Below are 22206 nucleotides of genomic sequence, written 5' to 3'. Positions count from 1 at the left end.
AGCTTATCCACATTTTGCGACACAAAAAAAAAAAAAAACAGTTTCTTCTATAAAAATTGATTATTTAGGTCCAAGATTCAATTTTTCGATGGCTTCAAAGGGAAAAAGATTGAATTTTTCCGAAAACCCGTCGAGAGTTCTCACATTATGCAATAGTTGAAAGTGAGATTAATCAGATTCCACGTTACGTTGAAAAAAATAAAATAAAAAAAATTGGTCTTGCGATTTCAAGTTACAACTTACAAGGCACGAGTTCTACTTCTATCTAATCTAATTATTCTTGAAGGAAAAGACTTCTATTTTCTCTTTAACAGTGTGAATAAGAGAGATATAGAGAGAGAGCCTTGAAGAACTAAGCAGAATGCTAAAATAAGATGTGAAGTAGCAATTACAAGAAGAAAAAAGCATTCCTCTATAATAAGTAATGCCAATTTATCAGTAAAAAAAAGAAAGAGAAGAAAAAGAATTGAGTGATCTAGCTAACTAATGCCGCTCTGCAACTCCTCCAGTTCAGAACAAAAAACGCCGCCGCCGCCGCGGCGCCCTAAACCATTCTCAACCCAAGGAGCAGAACTTGTCTGCACCACCACGGAACAACAACAACAACAACAATACGAAATGTTAAACGCGATGCAAAATGATGGAACTACGACACACGACATATGCCAACAACACGTTACCTTGCCCCGAGTAGCTACAGCACAGGCGGGTGTCATCTATGTACGTCGTGTTAACACCCATCATCCACGACCCCACTGAAACATCGTCGTGAGCATAGGCCTTCAAGGATGCACTGCACACCAAGAGATCATTAACGCTAACGAAAATGTCTACAAATAAATCTGTGTTCTCTGTCAAGAATGGACACAAACCTGTTAATATGCACGTACTGCGCCAAATTTTTCGAGAGCACGAAGATAGAACCAGCTGCGTGGCGGAAGTATCTGTTGACGACGTTATCTTAGTGGAAATTCGAAAGGAAAATGCAATGGCTCTGAGATTAAACTCATACATCTGAAGGTTTACTTAGCAGATACCAATTCTTGAATATACACTTACGATTTCTGATCACCAAATTTCCACCATTCGGGTTCGTACCACGTCTTCCCCCTGCAAAATAAACCATATTTATATAAATATGAAACTTCTATGTAAACCAATCAAGATAGGGAGCGTTACTCTTCCACTACGACGTCTCCAGACTTCATGCAACCAATATAAGCACTTTCTTTATCACGATGGCTTCGGAGAAGTTCATTAAGACCATCTGCCAAGATGAGAGATAAGATAGAATCATTATTAGCTCATGAAATTAGATATAGAAACATCAAAGCAGGATTTCCAGATTTACCGAAATTGAGATCAACGTTGTCGTCAACTTTTATGTAAAAGTCTGCATCCCACATCTGGACTGCTGCACTGAAGAAGAATTTCACTTTCTTGGGCATTTCTTCCTGGGCCTCCTCGTGATGATCCTAGCAAAACACTAATTTGTTTTACACTTGAATCCATTTAATACATAGAAAACACGCATACGAGCTCAGAAATAACTAAATGGAGATCTCGTGTAACTTTTACAAAAATCACTTGACATTAAAATGCAAGGTGTATTGTCATTCTGCTATTCATGAGCAGTAAATGGCATGAACAACATTTTTTCATGTCGGTTTCGCAGGCATGATGAAGACATATACCAGACAAAAGGAATAAGAAAATCATGAGCATTCCGAGACTTGAGAATCTACTAAACTGACATGGTATTCGGATGGCTTACAAGTATCAGAAAGTCTTCCTTTACACGATTTTCCTCTGCAATACTGCGGTCCAAGCTATCACCGCGGTTTGGGCTGCAAATCCAAGCAACTGACAATATTCAACTTCTAGTTTATAAATAGATGAAGATCTAGTGCAACTATCAGCAGATTTGCTTCAGAAACGAAGTCCGGAGGTGAGTGGTTAACCTCCTTCCAATCACAAATCGCGCAACGATTCCTCTTTCTTCCAGATTCTTTAGAGAATCAGCTGCAATCACCAGTTAAAGCAATTGGTGTCATGAGTTTCAGATCAAGCACTCAGTCAGAAAAAGAAAGGAAAAAGGAAAAAAGAAAAAAGAACATACCCCGTGACATCCAAGACCCCCTGATGATGTTGCGTCGCAACCGGCCACCAAAACCAGTATAAACTCCAATAACAGCAAGTAACTTTTTACCAGAAGAAGCTCCACTTTGCTGCAGCTGGTTCTTTAGATATCCTTGGCTCTTTGCTAATGTCAATTCCATCTCAGCATCGGCTATCCTCCTCTCCAACCCCCTATACATGTTTATCAATACTGAGTGTGGATACGCTTAACATCCCAACAGAAAAGCTAAATGTAGCCACGAAAATACATACTTGCATCCAAGGACCGTCAGTTTGTCTTCCATGGTAAGCACCTTAGGCCGCTGCCAACAAAATGATACAAATTCAGTGACATGTGGAATTACTCTAATCATCTAATCAGCACACATTGCACAAGATTGCTAAAACACATATTCTTCAATAACACCACGTGGATAGTCTTTCTCGTGTCATATATGACACGCTCTCTGCCCTTTTCATAGCGTTGACACCAAAAGACCGGCCTTTACACCGCCATATTTCATCCATTCACATTAGGTAGTGTCTCATTCAGTGACATGTGGAATTACTCTAATCAGCTAAACAGCACACATTGCACAAGATTGCTAAAACACATATTCTTCAACAACACCACGAGGGTAGTCTTTCTTGTGTCGTATATGTCACGTTCTCTGCCTTTTTCACAGCGCTGATACCAAAAGACCGGCCTTTACACCGCCATATTTCATCCATTCACATTATATAGTGTTGTCTCATTCACCCACATTTCAAAATCAGTTCATATCATAACCAACAATGGAAGAGAAAGAGCATCCATTTCATATTAGTAGCATCTCAAATCGTACCATTTCACAACTCCCAGCTCCCAAAATCAAACACATTTTCTTTATAACCTAATAATAAAGGGAAATTTTTGTTTCAGATTCAGAAAATTCAAACCTGACCAGAATTCTTCTTCAATAAACCAGCAAGCAAAGTCCGGTTCTGTGCATCTTGCCACAATCTGAGATGACAAAAAACCCAAAAAATAAAAGAAGAGTGAGAAAATAGAACAGTAGAAGCAATCACAAAGGAGAAAAAAAGGTTACCGGCCGGCGACGTAGAGCCACGCAAGGCAAGAGAGAAAACCCATCAGAAGAGAAGATTTGGAGGTGCTGTGAGCCGTCTTCGATTTCGATCGCCTCTCTGCTTTCCCATTTGTAACTGGTAAACTGCCCTCCATTTTCCCCCAACACTAGTGAATTAATTATCAAGATTTCTTGATCAATCGAGGTAAATCAACCAACATTTAAACGAGAAGAAATGAAGAGGAAAAAAAAAACAGAAGAATGTCGGGAGACTAGTGAGAGAGAGAGAGAGATGAGTTTGCTGTGGTTATGATTGGAGCAGGAAAAACCAGTTGTTAGTTTACTTCATCAGCCAGCAAAATTCAATTCGACCAATTTTGTATTTTTTTGGAATTCATGAGATTTGAGATCTGAATATCTGATAATACGTCAAATTTGAGGTGAGCTTGGGTTCATTTAACATGATCTCTCATTAAAAGTTAAAAGACTCGATTTTTAACTTCTTTTCAAGGCAAAATGAGATATTTTGATCTAATAATTAATTAAGGGATGCAGCTTGAAAGAAAATCCATCAGAACTATCAAAGCAAATGCATTTGTCCCATTGAATGAATACCCGAGTCTTTCCTAGCAAAAAGTTCAGCATTCCTTTCAGGATCTCTCATTAAATGTTGAAGACTCGATTTTTAACTTCTTTAAGGCAAAATGAGACATTTGATCTAATAATAAAGAAAAATCCATCAGAACTATCAAAGCAAATGCATTTGTCCCATTGAATGAATCCTTGAGTCTTTGCTAGCACAAAGTTAAGCATTCCTACAGATTCAAACGCATAAATTTTGAGTCGAAGAAACGGTATGTTACAAGGGAAACTTCACATGTAGCAAAAATTTCTTCCTAATGAAAACAAAAGGTCCTATAAATAGCTATTTGAATTTCTGCCTGAGTCCTCTCTCCACCCACAAGACGTCTTCATACTTGTTCGTTGAGATGTGTCAGTTACGTCCTCTGTGCTCCAGATAGCAAGTTTGCAAGAGATGGAACACCGCCTTGGCTTCCCATTTCCTCTTGAGCTCGTTTCAACTCTTCTGGATCTGCGACACCAAAATCACAACAACATCATATCTTTGAATCGCCAAATTTATTGAAAAGCATATGGTTAATGATGATGATGATATCAGAATTTGGAAAACTAAGCCATCTTTCCACAAAATCCGTATAAAAAGTGTTGCATCACAGCAATATATGGTAGATTCAATAGTATGCCTCTACTTTAAAAAATTTGAACCAATATGTGGAGATTTCTGCGAACAAATCATTATTGTAAAATTTAGGGCAAGAACCGACTAAAAATGCATAACATAAGTTCCCTTGAAAACAAGTATTCAAGAGTTTATTTACTATATAGACGAATCTCAGATGCTTAATCTAAATGAACTGATGCAAAGTAGCTGAAGGAAGAATATGGATTGGAAGAGTGGATTGTGTAAATTGAAAATTTCAAAGAAATCGGGAAACATAGCTCAATAACAAACTTACCCACTAGTTTGGGCATCAAAAACATCACAATCACCATAAATCCAATCATCAGACCCATTGGGCTTTTCAGCACGGACAGTATGTTGAATGGCTCTCTTATCTGAAAATTATGAGATTAAAAATGTTACTTTTCAGAATAAATTACCCAAAGCAAATAATAATAAAAACAGGCCCAGATCTAGGTTACCTCAAAGTACTGTTCCTCTACCATAGGCTCCAAGATCAGCTCACTCAACGATCTCCTGTTCTCTGTAAGAGCTGCCTGGACCTTACCAGCATGTCTGGCGCTGACATCAACCCGGACCTGGAAGCAAAGAAACTAAGATTACTTTTCATTCAGTAATTAACCAACAAAGAACAAGAGAATCAGAAGGCTTACAGGAGAGAAGAAGTAGCCAACGGCGGCCACTTCAATAAGATGAGTTCCTGCTGGCACGTTATGACTTGAAAAATGGTTAAAGAAAAAACTTTTGGTTCATTATTCAAGCAGTTATCATGTGTAAGAAAAATAGTTTAGCTCAAGTCAGTAATCAGGAGATTTGGCAATTCTAGATTTCATTTGCAACTAATAAGGTTGATGCAGTCTCCAGGACAGAAAATGATGCAAGCTAAAGGGAAAAAAATAACTACATTTACGCATGCCAAAAACCTTAGAGATCAAGTTCAGTGCATCATGTCGAGCAAAATCACCAAAATAGTAGGATACAATGAAAAATATCCATCAGGCCTCACAAAGGTAACTTTTTCACCACCATTAAGTATAATCTTGATATTTGAAACCTTGGCGGGGAGACCAAATCCTGTCGTACTGAATCCTGGTTGAGCAAAAATCGGACATACCGACATGGAAATGCGAAGTTAGTTCACCAGTCAACCAGAACATATAGTAGCTTTTGATTATACCATGGCAGATATGGGGTGTTCTTTCATGATGAATGTTTTCTTAGAAAATTTAGGCTAATGTCATAATATTAAAGCTAGACATCCTTAAATGAGAAAGTTAAAAGTTAAAAACTTTTGGCTTGTATCACATTTATCAGGTGCTAGCTGAATACTTCAGTATTTCTTATCAAGTCTCACAGAACTCAAAAATATCTTCCGAACTGCAAAAAAGAATCCCCTTTTTGAGCAGATCCAAACTACAATCTAAGATTAATTAAAAGAGTGCACAATCTAAGAATCTAACTGTTGCAATTTAGAATTATAAAACTTCAATTGAATCTTTTTGAGCACTTTACTTCAACTGGGAAAACTTAGCCGACTGGCTAGCTTCGACCATGCATCTCAAAGTACAGTCAAATACTCCAGATTTCTTGTAATTTTCAGCAGCATAAAAGGCACATGATGGAGAATTCGCCTATAAAGGACATAGAATCTAATACTTTCAAATCTAATCTTTCAGCTTGTTTAGATAATTTCAAGTTACAACAAATTCCCAATCCCAACATCACCCAGTGTAAGCTACACTCCATGATTTTGCAACTAAGTCATCATCCTGAAACATATATCCCCAATAGTAGAACCCAAAAACAAAAAGTTACAATCCATCAAATTGAGTTTTTAGCACAATCCCAAATTCCCCATAATGTTTTTGGATAAACTGAAAGTCTAAAACCCTTGATACAACAGTAGCAAAAGAAAGCATACCTGGAAATCGAACTTTACCATTTATACTATAGCCCTCAGAATTCCTACAAAAAAATAAAAAAAAGGAAACCTATTAGCGCTGAAAGATAAGAAAATCGGCCCCGCATCGGAATCCCAAACGGAATGGATCGATTCCAATAAATTAAATAAATAGTTCAACATAATTTCCACTAAATCGAAAAGTTGAGAAGGATCACCTATTGGAGATCCCGAATGCCGACGGCAGAAGAAGTAAGATCAGAGAGAGAGACACCAAAAGGTAACGAGCTGCCATGGAAATTGTTAGAGAGAGAGAGAGAGAGGAGAGTGTGTTTGTTTTGACGATACGGAGAAGTCTATTCAGTTTTCTGTTTGGCAGTAGTTTATATTCCAGTCGATTTGGAGTTTCAATCTATTCAAATTGGGGAAAATTTTAATTATAATTTATAATTTCTTTTTAAGAATATACATTTATAATGTTAACAATATAGTATTAGATGTGAATTTCATAGATAATAATTAAGAGAAAACTATTTATAAAAATATAATACAACTTTTCTAATTAAAACCATAACACTTGTTAGATTTAAAAAATCAAACCACATAGTTTAACCCAATCTCCAAAAAATAACTTTGATATTGCTCAAAACATCCATCACAACATTTCAATATCTGAGACCGAAGGTTTTGTGTTCGAGTCCTTCGTGATGGAGTATTTAATAACGATAGATCTAAGAACAAAAAAGTAATAGTATTAAATTGCAAAACTTTTGAGGCCAAAGTCAGTTATCAACACAATGGCTACATATAATGAATGTGTGTATCCAAAATTCTCCAAAATCAATGGCAAATAAATCAAGAATGAAGTTAAAGACATGAAACAACATTTCATGATCAACGTTGGTGGTGACAAATATACAGACGCCGGAACATCGATTCCTCGTTAGTCGATTCACTCCGGTTTCATCTCCGATTCTCGTACTCGTGCAAACGCTACAACCCCAGCAGCTTCGAGAGTCTATCGGAAAGATTGGCTATCACGAATCCTGCAAACACCTGCAATGCACGAGATCAGGTTGGACGGATCTCGACCCATCAGACAGTCTGACACGAGTTTTTTGTGTGCTCGTTTACCTGAATCGAGCCAAGAATGTAGATGGCGGAGTAATGCCGCCCGTGGATCATCATGTCGGCCACCATGGCGAGCGGGATGGTGAGAGACATGCCCAAGGTGGCCACCAGCGGTGTTGTCCAGACGACACATAACGCCCTAGAGACGAGCCACAGCAAGTCATAAGATTATACGCGGTTGGTGTTTCGTTTCAAAGTTGAGAGCTCGTACCAGAAATAGTCCGAAAGAACGCTCCCAACGAGCCCATTAGCAATCACAACTTCATCCATCTTAGCAGAATGAGGAATGGTGAATTTGGGTTCTATACCTAAAGCTGTCAATGGCCACACTGCAACGAACACGAATTCAGCACGTAAAAACACATGAGGATAGTACCGACGTATACCTAAAGCTACAACGTACCAAGCCACCAAAGAGCCACGAGTGTGAATAGGCCAATATAACCGAACAGCTTCTGCACGTCGACCCTCTCTCCTTCCTCACCAGAAAACTTCTTGAGCAGCACTGCAGCATCATATCATCAAAGAAATTAACATAACTATGGCCCTAACTCGTTCCATTATCGAGTGAGAAAGCTCGTTACCAGTGAATAAACCGTAAGTCGTAGCTGATAGAAGCCCAAATACATCCCCGGAAAGAGAGCGTTTGCTACTTCTTTAACAGAAACAAAAAGTTTGAACCATCAGTCCTGAAATATACATTACAACATGAAACTTAAACAGCACTTCAAATTCGAGATTCAAGAAAACGGAGGGGGAAAACTCACGAAGACATATTCAGCTCCGACTCATCAGCAGCCCAAGTTTTTCCTAGGGTCGTCATGACAACACCGCCAATGCTGACAAACACAGCAACTATCTTTGCAATATTTAAGGTATCTTGGCCCAAGAATGCCCCGAAGAAGAGAGTGAACAGTCCCGAGGTGGAGGATAAAACGGTGGTACTTGCAACACTCGTGCGTGCAAGAGCAGCATTCGAGAAATACTGAAAAACAGGGGCAGATTCGACTAGCTATCAGAATGCACAATTTCCTCCTAGCATATGATGTGAGATGGGAGTAATTGTAATTACCTCCGTGATAAACCAAAGAGGGGCGAGATAAAATCCGTAAGTAGCGATTTCTTTGGCCGTGATTTCTTTCTCGGGTTTGATACTTCTAGAATCATCTACTTGCCTGGGAACCAAAGGCTTTCCCTCATCATGCTCCGAAAGGTCTACCTCGCTGTCTTTCCTGTTAATGTGTCCTTGAATTTCGATTTCAAAGATTTTCTGTGCAGAGCCTAGACCGGGACAAACGTCATCATTCGAAACTTGACCCTTTCGACTACCACGTTTCTTCAAGATATTACATAACCAATCTTTGATGAATGCTATAGGTATGTAAATCACCATTAAAGAAGCTCCGAGGTAAGTCACAGCAAATGGCTGCTTATAGTCTGTAAAAATATCCTGTTTAAAGAGCCACATTCAAGATTAAACTATCTAAATAACTGCAAGCATGTAACAACATTCAAGATTAAGAGGTCAATAAACTATCTAAAAATTGCAACTATCTAACAACATTCAAGATTAAGGTTAAACTATCTAATAATTGCAAGTCTGTAACAATCTTTCTCTTCACTAATAACCTTTTCCAAATGAACACATTTCAACTCAACAAATGCCAAATGGTATAGGCAGAAAAACAAACAACGTCAAAACTTCTTTGTATGCATATCTTCTGTGATTACCCATCTATGATTCCAAGACATAATATCTTCAATATGTCAAATTGCAAAAACAAATATTCCTAAATACTTGAAATTGGGAGAGAGAGAGAAACAAGACCTGTGTAACCTCAGCAGAAGCAACCCAAATAACGACAACGGTAGCAATTAAAAGCAAACCAGCTCTGTATCTCCACCCCATCACAGATTCAACAAAAACCCAGATTCCAAAATTTGATCTTGACCAAGATAAACAACGAAGATCTCAACTTTCTGGACTTGGGGATCTTGTTTCGCCAAAAAAACTGCAGAATCTGGGAATAATGCCACCGACACCTAAAGGGCGTGTGAATCACTCAGTATTTGGTAGTTAGGTTGGTGCCCATCACGATAAGCTGTAGATTGATGGCGAAGTGCAGCAACAAAATTGAATGAAAATGAAGAAGTGGGGATAAAAAAATTGAGAGCTTAGATAGAAACGAAAACAGAATCTCCACTTAATTCTTACTGTAATCTGATTTTAGTTTTGAAAAATGGAGACTTTTTTGCCTTCACGTGTGAATTACAGCTTGTCAAACCCTCTCAAACTTCTCGCACTTGCTTTCAACTCAATCCTCCTCTCTCTCTCTCTCTCTCTCACACACACCAAATTTATATCACAAGTGGGGAGGAGTCTCTCTCTAGTCTCATTTGAGCATTACCAATTGGCAATTAGTGTGTTAGTTAGAAGTGCATTAAATTAATGATAAAGAATGTGATAAATTCATCATTATTGTTAATTTAGAGCCCAAAGATGTGGAATTTCACAAAAAAGGATTAGAAGTCATGTCAGCTGGAGGTTGATTAGTACCAATCATATGCAATAAATTATTCATCACAAATTTGCTTTCAATTTTTCTTTTTCTTTCTTGAATGTCTTTTCATAACCAAAAAACTAAGGAAAAAGAAAATTCAACAAAATAGTTATGAGAATGTACAACAATAGGCTCTCCCTATCCATCTATGTTTTATAAACATCATCAATGCACGCCACGTGTATCCGTCCATAAAAAAAGACCTTGTTTAATTTCATCTTCTCTCGACTTCCTACTACTCCTTGATGATAGATTGCGAGGTCCATTTGATATGCAGCTTCACCTTTCCTGATTCAGTCCCATCTAAATGAAAATCATTTGTTATTTCTCCATCCAATATAGCCCTTGTCAATGTCATTATGCACTTCCCCATTTTCTCCTGAATTTTTGAACAAAAAAAAAAAAAAAAAAAAAAAAACTTGTTTATGAGTTCAAAAATATGGAACACATACTGCCTTTTGATCATGTGAATGAACCATCTCACCTTCCCAAAAGTGTCATGGTCATAAACATCAACCATGAGCAGCTCATGCAATCCATCCTCAACCACAAAATCAAATGTCTGATTCCAAACTGGATTCAATGTGTCATTTAGCACCTGCAAAGAAATTCATTTAGTACTAATCAAAAAATGCAAAAGGGAGTGAAGATCTTTTAAATGGGGGGGCTGAGGCACCCTTGTCTTGTTCCTGTGCTCGGATTTCTTCATGGTTAGCACGACAAAAGGGTCCGATTTCCCCATGAGATCGGTTGCTGGTAAGCCCTCTGCCGACACCACAGTCACAGAGAGAACTCCTCTCACAATAATATCCTTCTTCTTCTGTGCAGCAGATTTCCCACTTGAATCTGCACCATCTTCTGTCAACTGCTTCAAGGCCTTCTCTAAGGACGTTAGCCTAAAATCCGGATCAAACGGATTCCACACGTTCTCCGTGCTGAATGGGCAGTAAAGCAGCTCCAAATGCACCTTCAAAATTCAAAACAAACATTAGTCCAAGAAATGATCAAAAATGCAGATGATGGGAATTGAAGAGTAGCTCTAACCTGACCCCGGTTCTTGTTATCTCGCTGGATGTCAAGATCCTTCACGAGCTTCAGCCACACGTCCTTCACCTTACCAGGCTGCAGATCGCGTAGTGGCACCAGAGCACACCCGATGAGCTCAGCAGCTTGGACTCCTTCATCATCATAGATCTTGATTGTCAAGTGCTGAGTCGAAGTGTCCTCAACTTCAAACTCAAAGTGCTCGTTCCAGATTGGATTCGTTTGGTTGTCCTAAAACAACATCCTTCAGTGAACATGAAATGGCAAAAACACACCAAGATTCTATCTTCTTACAATTGTTTTGCTGTGTTTGGTTCTATCAGGCAACGGGCGGATGCAGAGCTTTGCAAATGGATCAGATTTGCCTATTATGTCTTTGTTTGTGAGTTCCTTAGCCTCTATCAGCTTCACCTCCAACATTCCCACTGGCTTCACCTCTAGGTAGCTGAAATCAACCCACATATGTAAATCATACATCTATACTTCCTTGAAGAAAAGAAAAACGAGGCGAAGGTGCACCTATAATCTCCAGGTAGTATAGGTATAATTTTCCGGACAGGCCAAGTGATGGAATCTTCTATTGCATCTCGTATCGTACCCTATCAAAACAAAGAAGCACTTCATGTTCCTCATCACAAATCAACTATTTTTCTAGGCAGAAAACTCTCAAACCTCAATGGCATCAGATATTCCTGGGATTGAAGACAAATCTCCACCAATCACTTTCAATGTAAAATCAAGATTCCTCTGCACTCAAAATGCCATGTTTAATTTTCTCCTCATTTTAGGACACACACAAGATTCAGATTCAGAGTCAGATTCAGATTCACCTTCTCTCTCAAGGAAAAACAGACAGCTCCAAAACATGGGAACTCATCTACTAGAGGCTTGAATATCAGCCTAAAAACACCTGTAAATCCAATGTTCTTCACCTACACCCCACAAATAGACTTGGGATTTCAAAAAGACTGCATTTTTTTTCCACACAAACACACACACAGAGAGCTGAGAGATGGAGAGTGCCTGTATTGGCAGTGCCACGCCCACTCTCGTCTTGATCTCGAGCACGATATCTGGATTCCCATCCCACTGCATGTCCAATTCCATAACTATCTCATTAGGCTCACTGTCAAGGATTGCAACTCCTATTTCACATCAAAAAACATCACATAATTAATCATGAGAAATGAAAGTGTTAAATGAGATTAGAGTTGTTAGTAAAGATGATCATAATATTAACCTGTGAATTGTGGTGCTACAGTTCCAAGAGTAAGTGTAGAAAACTTGAGAGAAGCCAAAATTGCTGGTCTATATTGCTCAAGAATTGGCTCTACTGACTCCCTTATCACTTGTGATGCTGCCTGTACACCACCACATACATTAATAAACGAGACGAGCTCGAGCCCTTTTGGAAACAGACAGACTCAAAATACTAAACCTGGTCAACATAAGGCCATATTTTGTCTAGGTGCTGATTAAGCCAGTTTAACTGCAAAATGAGATCAATCAAAAGCTAGTTTTAGATTATTACTATATGGAAAAATATTAAAGCCAAAAGAAATTAAATAACTAACTCAACTTCTGCCTCTGTGAAAAGACAATCCAAGAAGGGTAGAATTTATCTGGGAGAAGCTTCCTCGAATCTTGGACAGTTATTCGAGCCAATGCCGCTATTGCTGCTGCCTGAAACATAGAAAATTCCAAACTAAATTCTCTCTCTCTTTTTTTTTTTCTTTTTTAGTTTGGTTTTTCTATTAGCAAAATGCAACACATACCAAATCGGTGCGTTTTTTGGATCTGAGATTCTGGTATTTCGCGAATCCCACGATCAATCCGAAGGCAACCGCAAAACCCAGAAAGTAACCTAGGAAAAATCCCATCTTGTGCAGAAAAAATCTTTTTTTTTCTTCTTGTGCTTGAGTTTGAATGTGGTGGAGGAAGTATAATTCAACAGTGTTGATTCAATGTGCAGAAGAGAATTTATTTGACTTTGTTACGTGGGATTGAATCCCTGAAAAAATTTGGATGAATAATTCTTGATTTCCGAAGCAATCGAGAACGTTGTCCGAATGGATCTTTGGCGACGGTTGCCAAACGGTATTACCGGTCGACTAGTGACGTGTCAATCTTGATTACTTGCCACTTGTTTTTTTTTCCTTTTAAAAAAAAACTTTCATGTTAATAAGTGAGATTGAACGAACGAACTAGCCCTTCCAGTAGTTTAATTATTGAGTAGAAGAAGTTGAGAATTTGAATTATGTTTTAAATCGAGTTGGTTAGAGCATATTTGGGTACAATATAATTTTTAAAAAATTATTGGGCTATGCACAAATCATGTTAACTGAATACATGGCCCAAAACATTAATTATTGGCCATATTTGATTTTGTAAAAAATATTGAGCTAGGTCCAAACCATGTCAACTATATAAGGCCCAATAACATTAGTTATTGGTCATATTTGATTTTGAAAAAAAATATTGGGCTATGTAAATATCATGTTAACAATATATGGCCCAATATATTAATTATTGATGTTATTTGATTTGACAATATTTGAGATAATATGAAAGCGAACAGGTTTCCCTAACTTCATCCTAAAATATTGCACCATATCATCCATATTGATATAGATCTAAATTAAAAGATCTAAGTTAAATTAAGAGCTTAATTAAAAGAAGTTTGTGCAATAGGTAATGGCTCAATTGGTGAGTAATCATGATTTAATCACTAAATGCGATTTTATGGGTTTCAAGCTGTCTGCCACCAAAATAAAAATAAATTAATAAAGAATGCACTAGCTAAATTTAAATTAAAAAAAAAAGTGGAATTTAATTTGGAGAAAATTTGCCAATCTAAGTCCACAAAAAAATATTTATAATTAATCTATATCCGTGCTAATTAATTTGTTTCCGATCGTGCTATTTTCAAGGAAGAAATAAAATTAAGTCCGTGATTAATGCAGACGTGGGGTTTGTGACAGTCAACATTATTAGAAAATCAAATTAGAGAATCGGTATATATGACGTAAATATAAATAATATTGTAATTATGAAAATGTAAAATGGTGGGACTAACGCGATCAAATAAGGCAAAATATTGTATTTATGTCAAAATTGTTGTTTCTGTAACTGCAGATATACAATTACATTTCACCTAAAATTCTACTCAAATATAGCTCCACAGTTAATGTTTAGGTTCCAAATTGGCCACCAGAATTAAAAAAAGAAAAATAATAACTAAATTGCTATTCAAATAAATTAATTATGTTGCTCGTAATGGCTAATGAGTAGCTAATATTACCGTAATTAGCAGATGAGATTTCAGTCACCAACAAATCTTTACTATTAATTAAACCCTTAATTCCACTTTACACTTCAAAGCCCATCTCGCGCCCTCTCTCTCTCTCCTCTCTCTCCCTCTCTCTCTCTAGATATATATATAACCGTCTCTTCCACAACTTCACACACTCATCACAACTCTGAGCGAAGATACATATATATCTATACGTATAACTGCGAGCAGCGCGCATCGAAGTGATGGCGATGAGAATTGCTGGCGGCGTGACTTTTTCGATCGTCGTAGTTTCAGCAGTTATCGTCGCCGTCTTCTTCATCTCCGGATACTTCTCCGGCGGAGCTGATAGCGGATTGTGGCGGTCGTATTCTGATCCCGAAGCAGAGTTCAAAAAAGTTCAGTTAGTCGGAGCTGCACGGAGGCGCGGCGATGAGCCGAGAGCTGTGGTTTCTGCTGAAATAGAGTCCAGATTCAAGCCGATTTCCAGAGTAAGCAGATTTTTAGCGTTTTGTGAATGATTTGGCGAATATGAACATTAAGCACGGCTAAATCTGGTGGATAAAAACCTAATTAATTACGTTCTGATCTTCAATAGAGATTTGCATGCTTAATCTGGCGCGCCTCAATTAATGTTCTAGATTTTTGCGGATTAAGCTGTCATTTACGCTAATGCAGTTATTACTTGCTCCATTTTTACTTTCCTTCTGCGGTATGTAGTTTGCGTTGATGATATTAAATTATGAGGCAATAAACGAAATATGAAATCTCATGCCGTTTTTATTTTTTTTTTGTACTTTTTAAAAACTTTTTCTCTTTTAATTACTTTGAATAAGATACATGTTTACGGCGTGTGATTAACTGAAAAACACGAGAAATGCTTCTGCTTTCTTTTACGATTTAGCGTTGATTTTATTCAACAATTCACGCATCAAACTAAAATATCTAAAAATTGTATGAACTTATTATGAAAATGCTGAAAATGCAGAAAAGAGAAAGTGGTAAGTTGGAGGAAGGACTGGCGAGAGCAAGAGCAGCAGTTAGAAGAGTGGCATCAATCAGAAACAAATCAGTAATTATCGACGGCAATCATATTATATCTTCGTCATCAATCTATCGAAACCCCAGCGCATTTCTTCAGTAAGTGATTTTTGACAATTTTTAGCACTTCAAAATCCGTTTAGTATGTGTAAAAATTGATTTTTCACACCAAAATGCTTAATTTATTGAAATAACGAGGAAGACTTGCAAAGCAGTACTCGCACGAGTCAATGCAGTCCATTTCCACCACTAACTAGCTTGGAATTCCACTTACTTAATTACTCTACATGCGCCATTAATTTAGTCAAACATTTTTAGGCCATTACACGTGTATATATATATATATATATTCTTTAATTTTTATGCTATAAAATTTAGTAGTCGTTACAAAATTTAAAAATCCACGTGATGGAAATTCAATAGGTGGAGTTTTATAATAATTTGGAATTTGGAATTGGGGAATCTTATTTTTGTGACTTTCCTTCTAAGATACTCGGCCGAAAAAATATAGGATCATGCATTTCGTACATGTCATTTTTTACTAATGACATTTTGTGTGGTGTGGTTTTTGAAAGGGAGAGGCTTCTTAATGAAGCATGTATAGGGGGTCAAGGATGGCTAGCTAGTGCGCATACTCATTATTTCCTCCACGATCAATACACTATAGTTATTTTCAATATTTAGAAACCGTGCTACTTTTACTCATTACCTTTCTGTATCAAAACATTGCTCATCATGGATATGAATCATCTTTTCAGTTCTATTTTGACAGCTGAGATTTTGATTTTTTATCATTTAAATTTGGAAAACAAAAAGGCCTTTTCTTTAAAAGATGAAATTGTCTGGAACTTGATTGCAGAGGATGAGTTATAGTTAAGCATAGTTAAAGACATTTGCTTTTGGTTATTAATTATGACTCAATCACTTGAACTACAATTTTACGAGGATTTGGATTGTAGCTTTAGTAGTAGTGAGTGGTACACACTGTGGAATATTATAGTGTGTAAATTTAACAGTATCTTGTGTGACACATGCACACTATTGATTATTGAACTAAAAATAATAGTTAACATATATGGTTGCATGCAGGAGTTATAAGGAAATGGAAAGGAGATTGAAGGTGTATGTATATGAAGAAGGAGAGGTGCCAATAGTGCATGATGGGCCATGCAAAGACATATACACGAGTGAAGGGAGATTCATCCATGAGATGGAGCATGGAAGGCACAGATTCAGGACAAGCAGAGGTGAGGAAGCTCATCTCTACTTCATGCCGTTCAGCGTGACATGGATGGTGAAGTATCTCTACAAGCCTAACACTTACGACCTCACCCCACTCCAAGAGTTCGTCTCCGATTATGTCAAACTCATCTCCACCAAGCATCCCTTCTGGAACACATCTCAAGGAGCTGACCACTTCATGCTTTCTTGCCATGACTGGGTGAGCACGAGCACGAGCACCTCCTAACTTGAATTTGTTGATTATAATCTGTAGTAGTTTGAACATGATTGCTTCCTGCTGCAGGGACCTCGCGCCTCAGAAGGAAACGCGTACCTCTACAACACATCAATCCGCGCCTTGTGCAATGCAAACACCTCCGAAGGGTTCAGTCCTCAGAAAGATGTGAGCCTGCCCGAGATCCATCTCTACGGTGGCTATGTGAATCCAAAGCTGATAACCCCTCCTCCTCCCACTGCCTCAAGCCCCTCCTACCTTGCATTCTTTGCCGGTGGCCTTCATGGCCCGGTGAGGCCGATTCTCCTCCACCACTGGAAGGGCAGGGACCCAGACCTCCACATCTATGAGTACCTCCCTAAACATCTAGACTACTATGATTACATGCTGAAATCAAAGTTCTGCTTATGCCCCAGTGGTTATGAAGTGGCTAGCCCCAGAATTGTTGAGGCCATCTATGCTGAATGCATCCCTGTCATATTATCAGATCACTATGTCCTCCCATTTAGTGATGTCCTGAGGTGGGAGGCTTTCTCATTACAGGTGAACATTTCAGAAATACCGCGGTTGAAAGAGATTTTGATGGCAGTAACCGAAGACGAGTTTTTGAGGCTCAAGGAAGGGTTGAGAGCTATAAGGAAGCATTTTGTTCTAAACCAGCCTGCTGAGAGGTTTGATATGTTTCACATGATCTTGCACTCTGTTTGGCTTCGGCGGTTAAATTTACGCATTTGATAAGCAAAACTAGTGTGTATATGTTTATGTACAAAATATGAATCTGTTTCAGCTACAGAAAGGTAAGCTAGCTATGCATATGTATGTACATCATTTGATAGCATGGGAGAGGCGTTCGAATATCTCCCCGATGGAGAACTTAGGCCTTTCAGGCGACGATGGTGGCCTCCTGTCGTCGTCCATCACTTCAAGATCTATTGAGGTACCCATCTCTCTCTTCATGGACTTGATGAACTCCAAATCCACATGGTTCCCTGAGGTATCCCTCACATAGAAAGCATTCACTGATTTCTCTCCTTGTGTTGCAATGTCTGCCCTCACCACTGCTAGCCCGTTCTCCCTAAGCACCCGTGTTATGTCCGAGAGCAACCCCACCCTGCTGTACGCGCACAGCTCCACACGAACCCCCTTCACCCAAAGCCACCACTTTATATACATATATACAGGGATGAGAATTGTGCAATGTGAAATATGAAGTGATACCTCACAAACCCTGCGTTCTATGGCTGCCTCCAAGCATTTTATGACTCTATCTTTCTCACTCTCCGTGTTGAATGCGCGCCCATCTGCATGCCTCACAAAGTATTCCTGCAGAAACATATGTTTCTTGTCAAGATTGGATGAGTGTATTGCTCTTTATGAGGTAAAAGGAAGGTATGTGTATATATATATATGCATTACTTGATATGCATAGCCTCTGCAAGCATCTACAGAGGCATGAAAGATGACATAGTGCATATCAATAAGTGTGCAGACAGTGTCAAACATGAGCCTCCTCCTATCTTTGCATTGGATGGTGACAATTGAATAGCCCTTCTCAAGGCACCTCTCGATGGCCACGCTGGTCCTCCCGTGGTGGTCCGAGAGGGAGGCCGACGGGCTGTCGAAGTCACGCACCTCGAGCATGAGCTGGTGCAGGCGGCGCTCCACTCTGGTGGTGGTGCCGAGCTCCCCCTTGGGCAGGGGCAGCCCTGCTGCGGGCTTCACCTCTGCACTCTCCTCCGTGGCAGTGGTGGCGCGGAGGACCGTGGTGAGGTGGTCCTCGATGGCGTGGAGCCTGTGGTCGTCGATTGGGGTGTCGACAGACTGGCCCGATATGTAAGCAACGCAGGCGAGGAGCGCGTTGTGGCTCCACGCGTGCGCCTCGATGATGTTGCACCCCATGTCAGCCAGTGCTGCTGAGATCTCCGAGAACAGCCCCGGCCTGTCCTTCCCCGTCATCTCTATCGCCAAACTACTCGTCGCCTTCGCCTTCGCCTTCGGGCTAGACGCGTTGCCTGAGCTCATCGCCTGCGCTCAGTCACACCACACCAATGTTAAACAACTCCATGGCTAGCTAGCTAGCTCACTCATTAGTCACCTCACCTGCTGGATGTAGCTGATCACTCTTTGATCGGTAACTTTGAAGCCCAGCTCATTCTTCACATGAAAAACTGCATAAAAACAAGATCAAACTCTCTCTCTCTCTCCCAATGAGTAAGGTAGGTAGAATGAGAGAGAAGAAGGATATATGCATACCATCCATGAACCAGCCTGCATCAGAAGAGATGTAGCCTTTAGATATGGTGAGGTTCAAATCAGTGAGAGCTTGCACCACATCCAAGAGGAGGCTCTGCTTGTTCACGCAGTCGATCTGCGATTTTTCATCCATCCATAACCAACCATTCTCATCATAAAATTGCCCCTAATGCAACAACTGCACAAAACAAACCTTAACAATCGTGCAATCCTCTAAGCTTTCATTGTCTACATTCACTCTAAAACTGCAATCCACAGACACAAATATTATATATAGGGAAGAAAAAAATATATATAGGAAAAATCCAAAGTTGAAGATCAAGAAACTTCATTACGCTGGCCCATGTATCCTCTCTGGGAGGTTATCAAAATCAGGATCAAAATAAGGCGAGCAAACTCTGTTCATTCTGCACGAACACAAACACAAACACATGGAATATACATTTAGTATTGAATAAAGATGCATGCATGCATGCATGCATAAACCAAATTTGTACCTGGGAGTTTTGTCTTTGTGACTTGAATCTCAATCAAAAGGAGTTAAATCTGCAGTCCCTGATGAGATAATAGCTTTGCATGAAGCAAATGAGCAAAGCCCATCATCATCAACAACAACATGCAATTCCCACATAATGAAACTGTAGCAGAAACAACGCAGAGAGAGAGAGAGAGAGAGGAAGATCAAATCAACTGCAAAGGGAGCTTCTTCCTTTAATTTGTCTTTGGATATATCGAATTTGGATGCGATTAATGAGAGATTTGCATTTACTAAATGGATGTTGGAGTTTGAATTTGTTAGGATAAAACTAACATAAATTTACAGCCTTTGTCGTTTGCTAGTCATACAGTCATTCTTCTCGTCCACACGTCTCCTCTAATAATAGGAATACCTTTTCGTGGTCTACTGCTAACAATCTATGTCTCACTAAAATTGCATTAATTCTACTCATCTCCTAATAATTCTCTTTTATATTTAATTAATTAATAAGTTACATTTTATTCCACATTATAGAATCAATGTAAAAGATTTAACCTATCCCTCAAAATTAATTTAATTAATTATGGAAGAGTCGTAATAGAACTAGAATTAATTAATTAAGGAGTATTATATATAGAAAGATCTCATCTCATAACCCTAATCAAGTTGATGCCAAAATAAGTATTTGGGTTAATCACAAGTCACAATTAAACCTAATCATATACCTTCAATTAATTTCTTTTATAAAAATGGGCTTCGTATCTCATTATCCTCACCCCTCCTTCATCAAACTAGGGTTTTTTACAGTTTCTTCATCAAACTAGGGTTTTTTTTACAGTTTCTTCATCAAACTAGGGTTTGATCAAATACTATGGAGATGGTTCCCTACGTTCCAAACGCGGAGATCGAACACTTCCTCCAGCAGCCGGTCAGTGAGCAGTTGCTGGAGCCTTTCCTCCGCGATCTCGACGCCGATCCGACGCCTCATCAGAAGGCGGTGATATTATTCAAACTCGACATCGAGGTGTCGCGGCGTTCGATCTCCGAAGCCACCCTGGATTTGCTGATACTCTTGGGAAAGATTGATCAGGCCTCGGACGCGCTGAGGCGAGCTTTCCGTGAGGTGGTGGTGGATTGCGCCTTAGGGCCTCTGAAACACGGCGGCGAGGAGGGAGAGGCGGTGTTTTACGCGAGGGTGAAGCGGGTATGGGACAAGGTGAAGCTGCCGGAGAAGACGGGGGGGCTGGGGTCGGAGGAGCTGTCGTCGTGGAAACGCGACGTGGAGGCGGCGGCGTGGGACGACGACGCCTGCAGGGGTGCGCTTGAGAGATTTGAATCGGTTCGCGCCGAGGAGGCGGTTAGGGCTTACGTGAAGGAGGAGAAGGAAAAGATGGGGCCCTCGTTTCTGACGGTTGTGGTGGAAAAGGTGAAGACCAATCCGGACTTCGAGAGGGTTTTCAGGGAGTTTAGAGAGGGAATGGAGAAGGCGGCGGCGAACACGACGCCGTCTTCCTCCGGGAAGCAGCGGAGGAGGAGCCGGAGATGGAGGGTGGAAGAGGAAGAAGCGCTGATGGCCGGGGTGGCCAAGTTCGAGGAAGGGCGTTGGAAGATGATTTTGAACGACAATCCGGATGCCTTTGATGGGAGGACGGAGGGGGACTTGAAGGATAAGTGGAGAAATTTGAAGAAGCATCATTTGTAGTGTTTTCTTTCTTATTGATTTTGTTTAAAATTTTAAATTTGATTAGATGTTATGTTTGAATTCCTTCAACCATATATATATATAACCGAAGTTGTCATGATTCAAGTCGTACTAATTTTCTTGCAAGGTGAGTGAAGTTGTAGTGTTTTTCTGAATCTAGACGGATTGAGTTTGGCATCAAATATTGTTACAACTTTAGATAGGTTTGATGTAGAACAAAAAGATAAAGGCTTCCTCATTTTCATCCAATATTTTGTTGAGCATATACATGAAATTAGAAGAGTTACAAGGATTTGGGTTTACGATGACCGTGTTAACGACTGTTTTTTTTAGTATCCACGAGAGATATGATTTTCGACTTCTTCAATTTACTTTCTCATAAAACGAGCTTAATGTATGAAAATCTTGATTAATTACTAGAATCATCATCAAAAGCAAGTTTGAGAAAAGTGGAGATGATCTTCTTTCTTATCTCAACATCTAGTCCAATGTGTTTAGGGACTTGGAGTTGAACTAAATCTAAAAAAGTGAACATGTTATTAGTTATATGAGTTAATAGGATAAGGAAGTTAAGTATATGGTAGAGTCATAATAGGAGTAGGCCACAAATTAAGCATTAATTAATTTGTGTCTCCCTCACATAAACACAACACGATGTCGTCCGTTTTAATTAGGATCCTTTCTTTTCTTCTTTACAAACTTATTTAGTATTTACTCTCTTGTGGAGTATTTTTGTTTTATAATTTCACTTTTATGAGATAAATTTCTTTTGTTTACAAACCTTTCTATTCCTTTTAAGTAGTCTAGTATTTTCGTCTTATTTTGAGTCTTTAAATTAATTTATTAATTTTGTTTAAATTTGATTAGATTTATGATATTTGTGTTTTTGGATTATGTGT

General features: G+C 39.1%; 6 protein-coding genes across 9 annotated transcripts; 1 reads left to right on the top strand and 5 right to left on the bottom strand.

Moving 5' to 3' along the window:
* Positions 1-344: 344 nt before the first annotated feature.
* On the bottom strand, positions 345-3730 carry LOC131015573 (hydroxyproline O-galactosyltransferase HPGT3-like). 2 transcript variants are annotated; one of them, XM_057944000.1, is made up of 12 exons: positions 3207-3730; positions 3058-3121; positions 2392-2441; positions 2120-2310; positions 1962-2022; positions 1775-1847; positions 1352-1475; positions 1180-1267; positions 1060-1110; positions 873-944; positions 681-793; positions 345-578 (listed from the first exon to the last, which is right to left on the bottom strand). In XM_057944000.1, the coding sequence occupies exons 1-12, from the start codon at positions 3338-3340 to the stop codon at positions 556-558; spliced, it is 1044 nt and encodes a 347-aa protein (XP_057799983.1). In that variant the 5' UTR covers positions 3341-3730; the 3' UTR covers positions 345-555. The 2 variants fall into 2 exon arrangements, with proteins under 2 accessions (XP_057799983.1, XP_057799984.1); XM_057944001.1 differs by having other exon boundaries at positions 3063-3121; positions 3207-3269.
* A 201-nt stretch (positions 3731-3931) lies between these two features.
* On the bottom strand, positions 3932-22205 carry LOC131015574 (ER membrane protein complex subunit 7 homolog). The gene is made up of 8 exons (XM_057944003.1): positions 22202-22205; positions 6568-6666; positions 6371-6414; positions 5430-5538; positions 5103-5166; positions 4911-5027; positions 4724-4823; positions 3932-4278 (listed from the first exon to the last, which is right to left on the bottom strand). The coding sequence occupies exons 2-8, from the start codon at positions 6642-6644 to the stop codon at positions 4184-4186; spliced, it is 606 nt and encodes a 201-aa protein (XP_057799986.1). The 5' UTR covers positions 6645-6666; positions 22202-22205; the 3' UTR covers positions 3932-4183.
* On the bottom strand, positions 7082-9895 carry LOC131015571 (uncharacterized transporter C405.03c). 3 transcript variants are annotated; one of them, XM_057943997.1, is made up of 8 exons: positions 9309-9895; positions 8553-8930; positions 8248-8465; positions 8065-8135; positions 7884-7985; positions 7692-7809; positions 7484-7619; positions 7082-7405 (listed from the first exon to the last, which is right to left on the bottom strand). In XM_057943997.1, exons 1-8 carry the CDS (start codon positions 9387-9389, stop codon positions 7343-7345), a joined length of 1167 nt encoding a protein of 388 aa, XP_057799980.1. In that variant the 5' UTR covers positions 9390-9895; the 3' UTR covers positions 7082-7342. The 3 variants fall into 3 exon arrangements, with proteins under 3 accessions (XP_057799980.1, XP_057799981.1, XP_057799982.1); XM_057943998.1 differs by having other exon boundaries at positions 8065-8132; positions 9309-9842; XM_057943999.1 differs by having other exon boundaries at positions 8553-8917; positions 9309-9712.
* LOC131015567 (synaptotagmin-4-like) lies at positions 7082-13160 on the bottom strand. Its single transcript, XM_057943993.1, has 14 exons — positions 12861-13160; positions 12666-12768; positions 12524-12576; positions 12326-12446; positions 12109-12230; positions 11916-12017; positions 11758-11832; positions 11605-11684; positions 11380-11530; positions 11086-11316; positions 10718-11008; positions 10526-10639; positions 9696-10420; positions 7082-9582 (listed from the first exon to the last, which is right to left on the bottom strand). Exons 1-13 carry the CDS (start codon positions 12963-12965, stop codon positions 10277-10279), a joined length of 1692 nt encoding a protein of 563 aa, XP_057799976.1. The 5' UTR covers positions 12966-13160; the 3' UTR covers positions 7082-9582; positions 9696-10276.
* On the top strand, positions 14484-17687 carry LOC131015569 (probable glycosyltransferase At5g25310). Its single transcript, XM_057943995.1, has 4 exons — positions 14484-14868; positions 15366-15517; positions 16508-16859; positions 16944-17687. The coding sequence occupies exons 1-4, from the start codon at positions 14623-14625 to the stop codon at positions 17607-17609; spliced, it is 1416 nt and encodes a 471-aa protein (XP_057799978.1). The 5' UTR covers positions 14484-14622; the 3' UTR covers positions 17610-17687.
* LOC131015570 (ACT domain-containing protein ACR2) lies at positions 17578-19848 on the bottom strand. The gene is made up of 8 exons (XM_057943996.1): positions 19625-19848; positions 19463-19534; positions 19321-19372; positions 19128-19242; positions 18975-19042; positions 18291-18899; positions 18093-18197; positions 17578-18017 (listed from the first exon to the last, which is right to left on the bottom strand). Exons 2-8 carry the CDS (start codon positions 19531-19533, stop codon positions 17700-17702), a joined length of 1338 nt encoding a protein of 445 aa, XP_057799979.1. The 5' UTR covers position 19534; positions 19625-19848; the 3' UTR covers positions 17578-17699.
* Position 22206: the final 1 nt, after the last annotated feature.

This window comes from Salvia miltiorrhiza, chromosome 3, assembly GCF_028751815.1.
Source record: "Salvia miltiorrhiza cultivar Shanhuang (shh) chromosome 3, IMPLAD_Smil_shh, whole genome shotgun sequence".
Taxonomy (NCBI): Eukaryota; Viridiplantae; Streptophyta; class Magnoliopsida; order Lamiales; family Lamiaceae; genus Salvia; species Salvia miltiorrhiza.
This window is presented reverse-complemented; position numbering and strand designations above follow the sequence as displayed.